At 37.0% G+C, this 15,436-nt stretch overlaps 1 protein-coding gene across 4 annotated transcripts in view; it reads left to right on the top strand.

Annotated features, from left to right (window-relative positions):
• CASK (calcium/calmodulin dependent serine protein kinase) overlaps window positions 1-15,436 on the top strand; it is a 206,381-nt gene that overhangs the window by 166,869 nt on the left and 24,076 nt on the right. For all 4 annotated transcript variants that reach the window (XM_082046510.1, XM_082046509.1, XM_082046508.1 and 1 more), the window contains exons 14-17: window positions 2,878-3,066; window positions 4,517-4,595; window positions 9,311-9,396; window positions 11,256-11,324. In XM_082046510.1, coding sequence (XP_081902636.1) covers window positions 2,878-3,066; window positions 4,517-4,595; window positions 9,311-9,396; window positions 11,256-11,324 — 423 coding nt within the window. The remainder of the gene's footprint in view (window positions 1-2,877; window positions 3,067-4,516; window positions 4,596-9,310; window positions 9,397-11,255; window positions 11,325-15,436) is intronic.

The raw sequence follows: 15,436 nt of genomic DNA, 5'->3' as shown, positions 1-15,436 counted from the left end.
ATAATGAGATTATAATGAGCAAAGTTCATCGACGGGACAGATTTTGACACATCTGCTGGCTTGAAACTAGCATTTTGGATGGAATGAAACATTTATCTATTTTAATTGACAGCAGCTATACCATCTGGTTTGTGTACCTGCCTTTACACAGGGCCTGGCCACTCCACTGCCCTGTACTCTTTAGTACCGGCACACTGGACTCCCATGCACGACCATCCAAGAGTGCAGCCAGGTTGGGGGCAGGAGGGAAGCCATGCAGAGCAGATATCTTACCTGCCACACAGCTGCCTTATATGCTGAAGATGTGGATATAACTTTATTCTCATTAAGCATATCCTCAATAATTTGTTTCAGTAATTTGCCTTCTCAGTAATTATTCCACATCTTCCTACACTGTTCTTTGCAGACAATGATCCTGCAATATAGTAGGAAGCAGTTGTTTTCACTGAGCTTCAGCAGGAAAAGGAAAAGAAAAAGAGACAGGGAAAAAAAATCTAAATCATTGAAATTGACAGAAGTGCATGAAAAAAAAGTATCCTTAAAGAGAATCCAATAGCGGTCTTGTTTTCAATATTAAAACTGAGCTTGCTGTACTTTAACATACAGTGTTTCTGAATTGGTGTTAATTTCTGTTAATACCTTCAGAAGTCATCTAGTATAATTATGAACCTTTACAAATGTTCAGATTACCATATTGTAATCTCCTTATGAGGTGTATATTATTACTAAAAATACAGTAAAAGCAAGGCAAATATTTGATGTGAAAAAAATGTAAGGCCTTGAATTACATAAGAGATGTAATATTAAACCATGGAGAGAATAACAGATATGGGCAGGTGCATTAAGTTAAGTGGCTTGGAGCAGATTGAACTGAAGGAATCACAGAAGATCATCCTACTCTGCTAAAGATTGCTTGAGCACAAAACCAAGACCACCACACACTCTAGAATGGACGTTTGCTATGTTTTCTGTAACAGCCAGAGCTAAAGCACAATTGCACATGGATGCTCTTGTCTTTGGGACAACTGCAAACAGTTTTCAGACACTAGAATGAGAATTAAGCTCAATCCCTAAACCTCTATAGGAGTATTAACACATAAGTTTACACCCATATAAATAAAATTAAGAATTGCTTTAATTGAAGTGGTTTAATTTGCATATATGGTCCAGGTCCGTAATATAAAATGTTGCTTCACTAGTACAGACTAATGAAGAGGAATTGTTGCAAGTTTGAGCTTTATGATTGACAAAATACAATTAAAAACAAAATGCAGATACAAGTTAGTATTTACCTAAAAATAGTATTTGTGTAGTTGGGCTTGAAACACTGGAAGAATAGGTGGGAACGTGGGCACAGCATCGCTAGTTTAGGGAATTCAATTCCATTGTAACAATGCTGAATTCCCAACTATAGTTTGAAACTGATTTGAGGAAAGGGAACTTCAACTGTTTATGAAGTTCTCTTTTATAACATGCTACATTTTAGAAGTGCTACCTTGGGAACACATTTAGGATTCCATTTCTGCCTTTGATTCCACTTCAGAAATATATCTCATATGGGTGTTTTTTATAATTTTTTTTTTAATTTAAGTTCTGCCAAAACAGAACAGATTTCTCTGCCAGAACAGTTCTAGATGGTCAGTCTCAAGCCTTGCATGGTTGATGGATTTTGCAAGTTGAGAGCTATGAGCGTTTAAATTAAAATTAACAAGAAATTAACTATAATATAGATTGACCTCACTGCAGGTGTGCCTGATATCTCTGTTATTGTAGAGATGTTGGTAGAGCTAGGCTTGTTTTATCAGTCCTTATCTGAGAAACTCAGCCATTGGGGTAGAGAGGCAGGATCTATCTCTGGTCCTTGATGAGTTAGTATAAGAATAGAACTATTATGTTCACATATAAATCACATTTAGTTTTTGGACAGAAGCAATCTTGCTACAATAAACTCATTATTTAGAGTTGAATGCAAGTGTAAAATGGATGTGATACAGGGCTCTTAAAGATATCCTGGAGAACAGTGGAATGTCATACCATAAAAAAGCCTGGTACTATTGAATACTGCTTTGCAAATGTTTACATTTTATCCAACTTATATCTTAATACTATGTTACACTTTTTACAGTTTTACAGGGTTCATGTTTTTGCTCTAGCTTAGAGTTCTTACACAGCCAGTTCTGCCTACCAAAGATATGTAAATACATTTAATCAATTATGTGTTATAACTTTCTTTTCATGAAGAAACAGGGTAAAATTAATGAAGTAGTATTTGAACAGTTTGTGGATTTAGATTGTCATTTTTGTCAGTCATTTTGAGCCCAATGTGGTTGCGCTGGGTCTGTTCTCTAGGGGAAGGGGAGAATATGGAAGTGATTATGATAATAAACAACAAAAAATAGTATCTCATTCTTTCAGTAAATACCAATCTGCAGTCTGTCTTTATTGGAATATCATACCGTGGGATGTGAATAACATTCTGTTTTACTGGGGTAATTATTATAGAAAATTTTGCTCAGAAAGGTAGCTTGCTAAATCTGTGTCTAGGCACATAAATAAAGATGGCTTAATTCTGACACCTTGGAGGTGTCAAGTAGATGGGGAGAGGGAAGAAGCGTCATTCTCATTGAGGTATCTACAGTAGAAAATGGGGTTTACTCATGCAGATTTTAAAGGCTAGGTACATGTGTGTGCATTTGCAGTCTGCTGAAGTATATCATAGCCTCCTTCAAGGGAAAAAATCCTATATAGAAAGTGAGGAACAAATATCTCAGATTTCCTTTAATTCCTAAAAAGCTTAAAAAATATTTACAAGGAATGAGTGGCAGGGGCATCAGAGATGATGGAAGTCTGATATTTTGTTGCTGTAATCTCCTCTAGGCCTTACTTCAAACTCATGATGTAGTGGCACATGAAGTTTACAGTGATGAAGCGCTGAGAGTTACACCTCCTCCCACCTCTCCATACTTAAACGGAGATTCTCCGGAAAGCGCCAACGGTGACATGGATATGGAGAATGTAACACGAGTTCGACTGGTGCAGTTCCAGAAGAACACAGATGAACCAATGGTATGGAGGGAACCTTGGTATTTTTCTTGATTCTGTACTGGTAAAGACCAGTATTAGAATGATTGTAGTGACAGTTGCTGCACCTTGAAGTAGGGTTGCCAGTATAATTGAAATAGTTCAGCAGCTGTTGTAGATACATATCCTCCTGTGTCTATCCTTAATTTAAAATGTGTGCATTCTTACTACTGCTGTACACAAAATCATAGAATCATAGAATAATTTTGGTTGGAAGAGACCCTTCAGGATCATCGAGTCCAACCATAACCTAACACTGGCACTAAACCATGTCCCTAAGAACCTCATATTTTAACACCTTTAACACCTTTTTAACACCTCCAGGCATGGTGACTCCACCACTTCCCTGAGGAGCCTCTTCCAATGCTTGACAGCCCTTTCCATGAAGAATTTTTTTTCTAATATCCAATCTAAACCTCCTCTAGCACAACTTGAGACCATTTCCTCTTGTCCTATCACTTGTTACTTGGGAGAAGAGACCAACACCCTCCATGCTACAACCTCCTTTCAGGTAGTTGTAGAGAGCGAGGTCTCCCCTCAGCCTCCTTTTCTCCAGGCTGAACAGCCCCAGTTCCCTCAGCTGCTCCTCATCGGACTTGTGCTCCAGACCCCTCAGCAGCCTTGTCACCCTCCTCTGAACTCTCTCTAATACCTCAATGTCCTTCTTGTGATGAGGGGCCCAAAACCGAACACAGGATTCAAGGTGGGGCCTCACCAGCACCACGTACAGTGGCACGATCACTTCTCTAGTCCTGCTGGCCACACTATTCCTGGTACAAGCCAGGATGCCGTTGGTCTTTTTGGCCACCTGGCACACTGCGGGCTCATGTGCAGCCGGCTGTCAATCAACAATGCCAGGTCCTTTTTCACTGGGCATCTTTCCAGCCGCTCTTCCCCGAGTCTGTAGTTCTGCCTGGGGTTGTTATGATCCAAATGCAGGACCCGGCACTTGGCCTTGTTGAACCTCATACAATTCGTTTCAGCCCAGTGATCCAGCTGGTCCAGATGCCTCTGTATGGCCTTCCTACCCTCCAGGAGATCAACACTCCCACCCAACTTGATGCTGTCTGCAAAGAGAATTGGTCCCAATACTGAGACCTGGGGAACACCACTAGGACTACCACTTGAGCTGTTTTTGTTCAAAAACAATCTTGTAGTAGTTATAGCAGATTAGGCTTTAAACCAAACCGGACACTTTGTACTTCAATACAAAACTACATTTTTTAAAAAAACAGAATCTTGCATGCTCATATATTAAAGTACTGCATCTTCCCTTATAAATAGTATCTGTTTTCATTGTTCCTGTTCAAGTCAGTGGCAAAGTTTTTACTTTTAGTTTTACTTTTGCTTTTAAGAAAAGTGACTGTTCTTAACTCGTCAGGAATCACACTGCTTAATGTTTTATTTTAAAAGTAAAAACATTGCTCTTTTCTAGGGAATCACTTTAAAAATGAATGAGCTGAACCATTGCATTGTGGCAAGAATTATGCATGGAGGAATGATTCACCGGCAAGGTAATCAGGTGTCATGAATACTTTTATCTTCACACACATTTATTTAGATCATTTTGTACAAACTGTGCAACACTGCATACTCCTTGTTCTGATTGCTACTGTTCCACAGTAGTGTACTTCTGTATCTGGATAGAGTCCTGTTAACTGCCTTTGTTACCTTCCATTTGCAGATGTCTGACAGCATTTTGAGATGAGGGCCCACTATGTTTCATTTAGACCGTAGTTAGGATAATGGGAGTATAGCTCAATGAGAGATTGAAATGCCAATAACTTTTGGAGCTATACTTATTTAATACTCTGTTTAAAAAAGAAAAATCCTTAGACCAGTTAAAGTACTTTTCCTGGCAAAAATGAAAGAGCTTTGTTCAACCAAAAATCCAAATTTCTGCATGTATTTTCGCACAGTTCTTGAGGATCTTTGTACTTTTGATGTTGAGATTTATTAAAATGATTTTTGAAATAAAAATACTTCTTATGCCTAGAACTTGGATCTTTATTTTCAGTTTTCACTACTGTAGCAAACTCTGCAAACATGCATCTTTTCTCATCTCCAGTCTACTCTTTTTTGCCATTTTATATGTCCAGATCAGATGTCAAAAAGTTGCTGGGCTTTGTCCTGCTTTAAACAGATGAACTTCCCTGCTGGGTTGTTAGCTGCAGGTTTGGGTTGTACCCTTGAAAGAATTACTTCAGTTTTTCTAGTTTGCCATCTTTTTCTTTTGGTCAACACAAAGATTTTCATCATTTCTCAGACCAAAGTTCCTTCCAGCCTACTGTTCTGCTTCAAAGAAACCTAGGAACAGGTAATTAGGAAGACAAAACATAAAACAGGGAAAATGTACAGCAATCCTTTTCCTGATATATTCACTTCAAATCTTTGATGTGATCAAACTTGCCAAGAAGCAAGAAGGATAAAACTTTACATACAAGCAAAGATGCAATTCATATAGTCTTCTATATTCCTTCAGAGGACTTTAAGTTTCTATAAGTTATTTTTAAAAGGAAATTTCTCATAAGATTCACAGGAAGATTTTCTTCCAACTGTCCTTAGGTAGTGGTGATCCTCTGCAGAATGTTGTTTCACGTGGATGTGTTCCATAATGGGGGTAATAAAACTTTTAAAACCTATTAAAAGTGGGTAAAAAAATCCAACTACACTCATAAAAACTCTGTTCTTTTCTATTTAATTATACGGTGTCTTTTATTTCTAAAGATTTGGGAAATTAAACCTATTCAGTATATGCTTCATCTAAGTTAGCTTACCTGCGCATAGGTTTAGTTCAAAAAAAGAACTGTTTCTGTAGTATGAGCATCTTTTTTTTAATGTTTATAATTTTGTTAGTGTTCTAGATGCCTCTTAGCTTCACTGCTTCATTCAACCTACATATATTTAGAATATTTTTACTGAATAGAACAACACAAATATAAGTTGATGGTGATCTCAAGCACAACGTGACTGAATCCTTCTGATGGGGTCTGTGGCTTTTATTTGTTTTGGGGAGGTTTTATGTTGTTGTTTCTTCTGTCTGCTCTTGCTGTATGGAAAGTTGCCAGGCAATAACAGCAATGACTAGATAATAGGTCTACTGGGAGGATTACAGGAGCTGTATCATTTCAAGTCTAGCAATATAAAGTGCAAACTGCAAAATTCCCAATCATGAAATAGTAGCTGCTCTGAAATCTGACTCCTGTCTCTCTGCAGGCTGTATCTAGTCCTGCTGATTATAGTTGTCCTTATTCAGAAGGCTGAATTGGGAACATAGGCTTGTAAAGATACTACCTACTTGCACCTTCCACAGGATTCAGCTCAGTGAAAATGAAACACCAGTTTCAGCCATTCAGTCATTTAATTAAATTGTCTTTTTGTTGACTTGTTTGCTTTTTTAGGGTAAGTAAATGAGTTGTATCTTAGATCTCATGTTTTAAATTATCTTGGCTTTTTGTCTGTGCCTTAACTTAGCACAGTTGTCCATTCACTTCTTACCTGTGTGTTCTGTTTAGACTACTCCTACTGTAAACGTAGTTTTCAGGGCATCTGCATATAAACTGAGTTCTCAGCAGCTCTAAATATCTTAACCCATAGTTTTTTTGCTGCTGACTGGTTTGGGGGCATACATTCTTAAATATGAATTGCTTCTTCAGATGCATTTAAGAAGAGGTGCCAATATGGCATTTAAAAATATTTTGGCTGCCTATGTAACCTTACCAGAAAAACAGTAGTTGTACATTGTCCATGCTGCATTTTTAAAGTGACCTAATGTAAAACTCACATTAGTTTATAAAATACTGATACCCCTGATATGATAAAGTTTATTCAATTCTAACAAAATGTATGTGATGACTTGGTGAAAGTATGTTCAGACATTCACAGCCTTTCACTTTCCAAACTACAGAATTTTCTTTTGGCTACAAAACATGTTTCTGAGTAGGAACTCCAAGAATCTACTCTATCCTCTACCTACCTAATATGGTAGGACTGCTCATACTTCTGTGCAGAGCAAGAGCACACGCTTCCTAAAACTGTCTTCACTTTGGCTTGCAAAGACAAAAAGGGAAATAATTTACTCAGAAATACATCCATTCTTTGCTATTACAGATGCGTTATACATCAATAAGTCATGAACAGCTCAAGTTCTAAATAAATACTGCACTGTCAATAGAAAAGGAACCAAAAGCAACTGAAATTAGGTAGTTAAGCATCGGTTTCATGGGAGCTACAAATGGTGCAGAAGATTCATTATTCAAAGATGTCAAGAATACTCTTTTCCAACAAGAATCTTTATAACAAGTAGAAGTTTCTGTAAATAATAAGTCTTTTCTCTCAGACTGAAAAGGTCTTCCTGTGGTTTATCAATATATCCACCCCTCAAAAGAGAATGGCCATCTCCTGCTAAATGTCCATGCATTGTTCCCAGCTTTTGTATATACTGCTTCATCCCAGGCATGAACAGAACAATATTCACTTCTGTCAAAGTAACAGCGATGGGATATGCTCCAAAAGAGATTTTATTTAAGTTTGCTATTGAAGTGATGTGATACAGGGATATTACTGGGTCTGATTTTCATTCTAATATTCGATCCCATCAGATTTATATTTTGAGTAATGCCAAAGAATCTTTATACTATTCCAGGGCATATACTCTTCCTGATTCAGTGTTATTGTTTGCTAACAATTACACTGTCTTCAAACACAATTTAATTTTGGCATGATATAGTCTACACAGAGACTAATTTTTTTTAGAATTTTTATTTAAGAACTGTGAGTATTGAACGCCTTCCTGAGAAAGTCTGCCAAAACTGAACTTTCAGAGTCTTTCACTAGAGATTTGGTCATTAATATTCTAGATATTAACTAGATTGATTTGAAATTTAGATGCAGGACTGTTGCATTCACATTCAGTGAATTATTAATTGTGATAATTTTTCCACTGAAGAGTGGATGAGTCCTTTTTTATAATTTCACTATCAGCAGATCAGCTCCTGTGGAATTGTTTGGAGCATTTAATGTGGCTGAAGGACTTACTGAAAGTTTTTGTAAACTTCGGACTCTCTCCCGTAGCACTGCCAAGTGAGCTTCTGTTTTGCAGTAGAGAGCCCAAAGCGAATCATAGCAAGAGAGTTTTTCAGGATTCTGCTCCTTGGTTCAGTCTGTGCTTGTGTTAAACAGTTTGATTATGATGCGTTTTTTCAGCTGAAAGGTTGGGTTGCATGATATTCTTCGGAAAAGCTGTCAATTTTGGTTCAGGAAAATAATCTTAAGGATTTTTCAGGATTCTAGTTGGTTGACTTTTTTTCAGGAAATTTTCCCTAGATATGTTTTAGTTTAGGAAATGGTTGCTAGTTGCTAGTTTTCCAAGTGAGATTAGTTAAATTAGGTATGGTAATGGTATTAGGTACAGTATTTAGAAAAGGATATTTGCACAAATTATTTAAATCATAGAGCCGAAAGAAGTATATGTGAAGTAAATGGTCTTGTCATATTTCACTGTTTATGGAAAACTTCTTCTGGCTGATAATAAACCATGGAAGTTTTTTGGAGAACCACTAGATAATTAGGTGGGTTTGAGCGACTAAAGTCAAAAATCGTCAACCAAAAAGAGCCTTTTAGGTTGTTTCTAATCCTGAAGATATTTCATTCACTGCCTCCTCCCTGTTGAGTTTTTGTAGTGTCTTAGAGCCATGTTGTAGCATGCCATTCCCATCACAGCTTCAGCACATCAGTTTATGACTTGCTTAAGGTGGAGTCAAAAGTGCATACAAAAATGCATACTCTAACTCTGCCAAATCAAAATCAGAGAAATTAAAAATACAGCAGCCTAACAGATAAAAGTAAGACTATACTGGGAAGTCACACTTCATTAAGTGTGTCATCTGATAAAATACTGCTTGAATATCTCTGCAAATGTTTCCAGCTGACTAGTTACAGGTGACTTTCTTTTCAATGCGTGGGGTTTTGCAGTGTCCTCGTAAGGGACTGATGTTTGCCCCAGGTACTGTGTAGGGCACCTGCGTGTCTCATGCTGGTGTATTGACCGCATTCTGAAAGATAGGTTTGTAATCTTTAGCCACCAAAGTCCTTTTCTGAATCTAGCCAAGAAACTTACCTTAATGTTGTTTCATATTTATGCCTATGTGTTAATATTAGTACTGCCTTACAGTTATCTCAATTTGTAAAAGCATGTTTGAGGTGATTGTGTGTTTTGTTACTTCCACAGGTACGCTACATGTAGGGGATGAAATCCGAGAAATAAACGGAATCAGTGTGGCAAATCAAACTGTAGAACAACTACAAAAAATGCTTGTAAGTGTCTGGAGTCTTTCTCATGTTCTTTATAAAAGTGCCTGTCTTATTCGAAAAAATCTTTTATGTAATTGCATTGTGACTTCCCCTTTTTCTCCACTTCTTGATAGTCTATATGTGTGTGTAACACAGAGTCATCCTGTGTTCAGCTGTTAAAGCCGCCTACGGGCTCTCCCCTGTTTTTCAGTAGTGGCTTTTTTGTACCTTACACCCAGGAATGATAAAAGACACCTCCAGGTGTCATTTTATTTATTTCATTTAGTCCCACAGAAAAGGTCATTGAGACCCCACCAATCCTGACAGATTTATGTCTGACAGTCTCATAAATAAACTTGAGTAATGGAGGGTTCCCCAGACTCTCCAGGCAGTTGACTTTAGTGTATAACTCTTCTACATTTTAGAAAGTCTTCTTTTGATGTTTGAGCTTTCTTTGTTGAGATGCAGGAGTTTCTTGTCTCTAGTGGATGTAACAGAAGAAAATACGGTTTTCCTCCTATTACTCATCCCAAGTTGGTCTATAAAGGTCATGCCCTTATTTTAAATCTTTGGTCTACACCAAGTGTAGTCACTGAGTATGTTATAAGAGAAAATAAACTTTTCTTGACTGTTGGTGTAATTGCTACACAGATACAAAGACAATACATCATAGAACCATTCAGGTTGGAAGTAACCTCAGGAAGTCTGCAGTCCAATCTCCTGCACAAAGCAGGATCAACACTGAATGCAGCCCAGGTTGCTCAGGGCTTTGTCTGATTAAGCCTTGAAAACATCCAAGGGTAGAGATTTGACAAGACAGGTGCCTCTTTGGGCAAAATATTCCAATATTTAATTATCATCATAGGGAAAAATGTGTTCTTTATATGTAGCTGGAACATCCCTTTTGAATTTATAACTATTGTGGCTTATCGTTATTGATGTTGCAAAGGAAAAAAAAAAGTATTTTGAGCTCAGACAGTCTGACTTTTTGCAGGAAAATTCCATCTTGGGCCTTGCTAGTAAAGTCCATTTGATATTCCGTAACACTTGCATATTTTTCTGCATGCAACGCTAACCACGGCATCTTGGATGATATCACTAATCCTTTTGTTGTGTCCAGAGCCACACAGACAAGCTTAAGTGAGTCCAGGCAAGGAGCAATTTTTTTTTCTCACAATAAGACAGTTGAAGAGAGAAAGGGGAAAAGCTCCAAGATCATTTGAAGCGATCTGCTTACCTTTCTGCCCAGATCAAGTCCTGCAGTTGTCAGCCATGTAGTGGCACCTGTATTCAAATGGTCATTTAAGAAAGTATGGCTGAGCAAATATGTTGCCACAATCTGCTGCTATTCTACAGCTACTACTTGTTATGGATGTTCTTGTACTATAGCAAATGCAAACTAGCAGACCCCATGTTTTGTTCTGATGAAAGACTATTTCTTACATTTCTGCCTTTAATACAGTAACATGCAGCTTTCCAGAAACTGTGGATATGCTTTTGCTATTCAACATGCATCATGAAAGGGAAGAAAATGTCGCTGTAGTAGCAAAGACACTGTGGATCTCAAGAGTATAGCTACAAAGAAAAGATTGACATGGAAGAAACCTACACATCTGTGAATCTCCCACCTTAAAATAGAGCTGTAGGTTCTAGGCAATTGAAAGCTGGTCAGGCAAACAAACTAATAATGTATGTTTGTCTTTTAGATTAATGAGAGATGATTTAATTGTTTGTTTATAAGTGAAGTGACAAATTAGCATTTTAGCTTTTCTGAATATTGACTTTACGAAAACATACTGCTGCTCTCAAACCATGATGCTGGAGATGTTGGAGATTTTATCTTCAGTGTCTTTGTCTTTAAAGAAGTACTTCTCTTTTTGCAGAGGGAAATGCGTGGAAGTATTACCTTTAAGATTGTGCCAAGTTATCGCACGCAATCTTCATCCTGTGAGGTAATGAATTTAATGAACCATCCCATTTCTTCCTCAGTCCTGTAACTAACTGCCTGCTGATGGCTGAATGTTACTGCTTTCTGGGAAATTGTTTCTGCCTGTCCTGTTAGATCAAGCACACCAATTTTACAACAAAGATAACGGAACATGAGTAGGTACCACCTACCTACTCAGCCCTGCCTCCATATTCATCTCATCAGCACCTTAACTAACTCTTTACAGCCTATTTAAAAAAAGAAAAAAATAGGGAAGGGGATCCTCATCTCTTGCATTTAGGAAGCCCCTTTAAAAAATTTTACAATTTAAGCTCGTTCTCCAGAAAGTCTGTTAAAGTTCCTAAGCTGAGGAACAATCCTCCTTTTTTAGGCATTAAACATGATTTTACTGCTTTGGGCTGTTAAGGGTTAATTGGATAATCTGTTTCTGTATAACCCTGTTGAGGTAAATTTGTCATGGTTGTCTGTAACAGTTACATGTGGCTCAGTATTATGTTTCCATGAAAAAATTGTATTTGTCATTACAGAAGAAAAACGGATTTGGAGTTAGTTCTTGTTGAACTAGAAACTTGGTATTATATTCTTTGGACAGCAATGTTTAATTCCCTTCTACTGGCAAAGTTATGTTCCAGGTTGCAACTGAAGGGAATTAAATTCTAGAAAATGGCTATTTGAGAGATACTGTTCCAATTTAAGCATACAGATGGCATATGCACCATGTAGCTGATGCCAGTCTTTCTGTGCCACATGCTTAACTGCGCAAACAGTTCCCAAATTAGAATTCCAAGAGTGAAATCACAATCCCTGTTGAAGTCAAGCACCTTATCTTAATTAGAGCTGTGATTTCACCCTAATTGTGTTTGTGTTTCAGCTAGAACACACAGAAACTGCTATTGTGATTGTCAGAACAATCTGTTTGCAAGAAAAAAAAGACTGCTTTTTGGTTGCCTTCTGTACTTCTAATAGAAGTCAACTAGAACTAAAAGGTTTTAGATGTAGAAGGTTTGACAAATTTTCAGCTATGAGGCTGATTATCTGAAAAGGTATACGCATGAAAGCAAAAGTTTTTCATGAAATGCAAAGGCTTTAAGACGAAAACCTCAAACAGAAATTCTGGAGTGTGCTGGTAAATTTATGTATTGAGTTCTGTGTTGTTAATAGCAGTTTTAAAAACAAAAAAAATCTCACTTCCCAATATCAAAATACAGAAACAAACTATAGACCTGCTAGAAAGATCATTATTTGAAAAAATAATTCAGCATAGAGCTTTAAATCAATACTGTTAGGTGTTATTTTAGTAGTAGCAGATCATCTCTTTTCCTTGACTTTCTGTCCTTAGGCTCTTTATGACTATTTATTTTATGGAAGAGAGGAAAATGAGCTCTTACCTTCCTTTGGAAAAAAACAGCAAAACTAGAAATGTGTGATGGAAGACAGAGGGGGGAAAAATAAGCATGTCTAATTATTACACCTTGTGGCATCTAGCATTCATTTAATCAGAGATGGTTGACTCTGTTCCACCTGCTAAGCCACACTGTGACTTTTCAGTTGTTACAAGTGTACAGAAAAAGCCAACATTTTAAAATCATCCTATTAAAGCATCATTAGTCCTTTGGTACGGACAGATTTTTATTCACATAATTTTTCAGGATTGTGATTCAGATAATGAATCAAAATCTTAACCATTAAGAACGACTGAAAGTGAATGCTGAATGACATTACTAAGACACAGAAAGCTTGCTTCTCATGCTCTCTAGCAGAATAAATTCAGAGATATCGGGTCTTCACTAGTATAATCTTACTACATAAGTTATTTTTTGACAATATTTCAGTATAAATTTATATTTGGTTCCCCTTTTCACTTCAGTCATGGACTGGTGCTCACGCAGTATAGTTTTACCAGAAGAGGAATATAAAACCAAATCCATAACTAGATTTTTTTAGGGGATTTCTACCATGATCACATAATTGGATTGTAAAACTTCTTGCTGTAGTGTTGTTTTCTAAATACTAAGCCACTTTTGTATATTTAGGGAAGTCTCGTCCCTATAGTATGTAATGGTACTTCAGTGTCACTAGGCAGTTTCCCAAATCTCAACTGAATAATTTCAAGTTTCTTAGGGATTTGTTGCTTTTCTTACACCCATGCTTTCCATTCAGTTACCAGGCCTTCTATTTAATGGAGTAGACTTTGCTTGAAAACATGCTACTTATGGATTCCCTTGTATAAAAGTCCGATCAGCTGATCTACTGTGAGATGACCTGTTTAGTTATTGGTGTGGCAAATAGTCTGAGTTACTCGGAGATCTGGGTAACACAGTGGCCAGGGTGTTGTGTTTTCTGCTTCAGATAGCCAGGAAAAGACAGACTTAAATGAATATGAACTTAAGTAATCGTTGCAACACGTTCTTCTTATGGCTGATGACTGCATATGCTGTTCATACATTTCAGCTTTAAGCCCACTGAGTATGCATTTTGCTCTGACTGCATTTACATTCTTTGTACTGACAGAACTCCCCAGGTAAATTTTTATAGTGTCAGATATGTGAGGGGAAGTACTCAGATAGTAAGGGCAGTACTTTTTTTAAACAGAAAAACCCTTCTTTATAAACATCCTTTATGTTTCAGATTGTCTTCATTAAACACTTAAGTTGTTTCACTAGAAAGAAGAGCCTTTGTATATATAAGATTTAAAAAACCTGGTGGTAATCACCATGTTTTTTCTCTACTAGTCTTGCTATGTTTCCCTTAGTGCTGAGACTGTAAGACTTTTTATAGTCTGAAACCTTTTTTACATTTACATCAGAACTGCTGCCAGAAAGGTTCCTTGTGCAAGACTGAAATTGAAATGCATTTTCAGCTTTTTGGAAAGTCTTTTTTTTTCCTTTTTTTTCCATCTGGCAACGGTATCATTAATCTGGCTGTACTTGTCAGTATCTAATTTGATCAGACCAGCTCTATGGTTGACAACAATTGACTTCTGCCATAGGATTGCATCTCAAATGCATTGATTTATCAATCATAATCCATACCTAAGAAGAAAGAATCAACAGGAAACTAGTTTTGCCATTATTTAGAAATAATTGTGATTGTTTCCTCTAAAGCTTCAGCTGTTGTACTTCAACTGAAGAGCAAGGATCCAAAACACTGCCATTTTGTTATTTGGTGTGGGGCTAGACAAGGTTGGGAATGTAGATGGTCAAGTTATAACTACATATGCCAATAACACTTCTACACTGCTCAGAATCATTGGATCCTCAAAGTGTTTTTTGCTCTTATCCCAAGGAGAACTAGAGCCTTTTCTGATTTACTGGAGAAACAACTCAGACCAAAGCAGAAGTTTTGCAGTCTAGTTCTAAGCACTCCTAGCATTCTACAAGGATGTCTATACTCATTGATTTGTCTCATTAAACTGTGCATGATACAGTTTTCTTTTAACTTTTCGGTCTGGTATTTTTAGAAAAAGACCGGGTCCCTAAGAAATGAAGAATCTAATTGCCTTTGAAATTGCAGCTGAACTGCCTAATTATTTAAAAATTGTACATATGCCTGTTCACTAACTTGCTAGATTAGTTTCTTACAGTTAATACTGTAATCACCAATAGCACTGAAAATGTGTATTTGCGTCATTACGTTATGATGAACATTTGCTTTGAGTAATATGCTGTCTTCTGTTGAGAATTGTTGGAGGAATACAAACCAAAACATTCTCAAACCAAGAAAATTTCCTTCAAAGGGAGAAACCTCCAAGAGAGTCTGGAAATAGCGGCATTCTCCAAGTTACTCTGAACTTGTTTTTTTCCAAATGACTTGGGTGCTTGCATTGCTTTCCAAAGCTTTCCCTTGCTAAACCATCACTGACTAGTAGACTGTAACGAACTAGGATAAAAAAAAAAAAAAAAAAGGAAAGAGAAAAGAAAGGTTAAATTAATTTTTCACCTCTTTTTGAAAGCAAGAAAATGGCAGAAACAGAATTGCAGAGCAAACAGAAAATCTCTTTATAAAAGAAAGAAGTCACTGCTTTTTTGGAAAACTTATCTCCTAGCTGCTGTTTGATAAAGGTGATGCTGATAATTCCGTACACACAAAAAAAAAGAGTAACGGTTCCCTTAGGCT

The sequence above is a fragment of the Streptopelia decaocto genome, assembly GCF_964273445.1.
Source record: "Streptopelia decaocto genome assembly, chromosome: 1".
Taxonomy (NCBI): domain Eukaryota; kingdom Metazoa; phylum Chordata; class Aves; order Columbiformes; family Columbidae; genus Streptopelia; species Streptopelia decaocto.
Note: the sequence above shows the minus strand (reverse complement) of the source record. Positions and strands in the feature narration are given on the sequence as shown.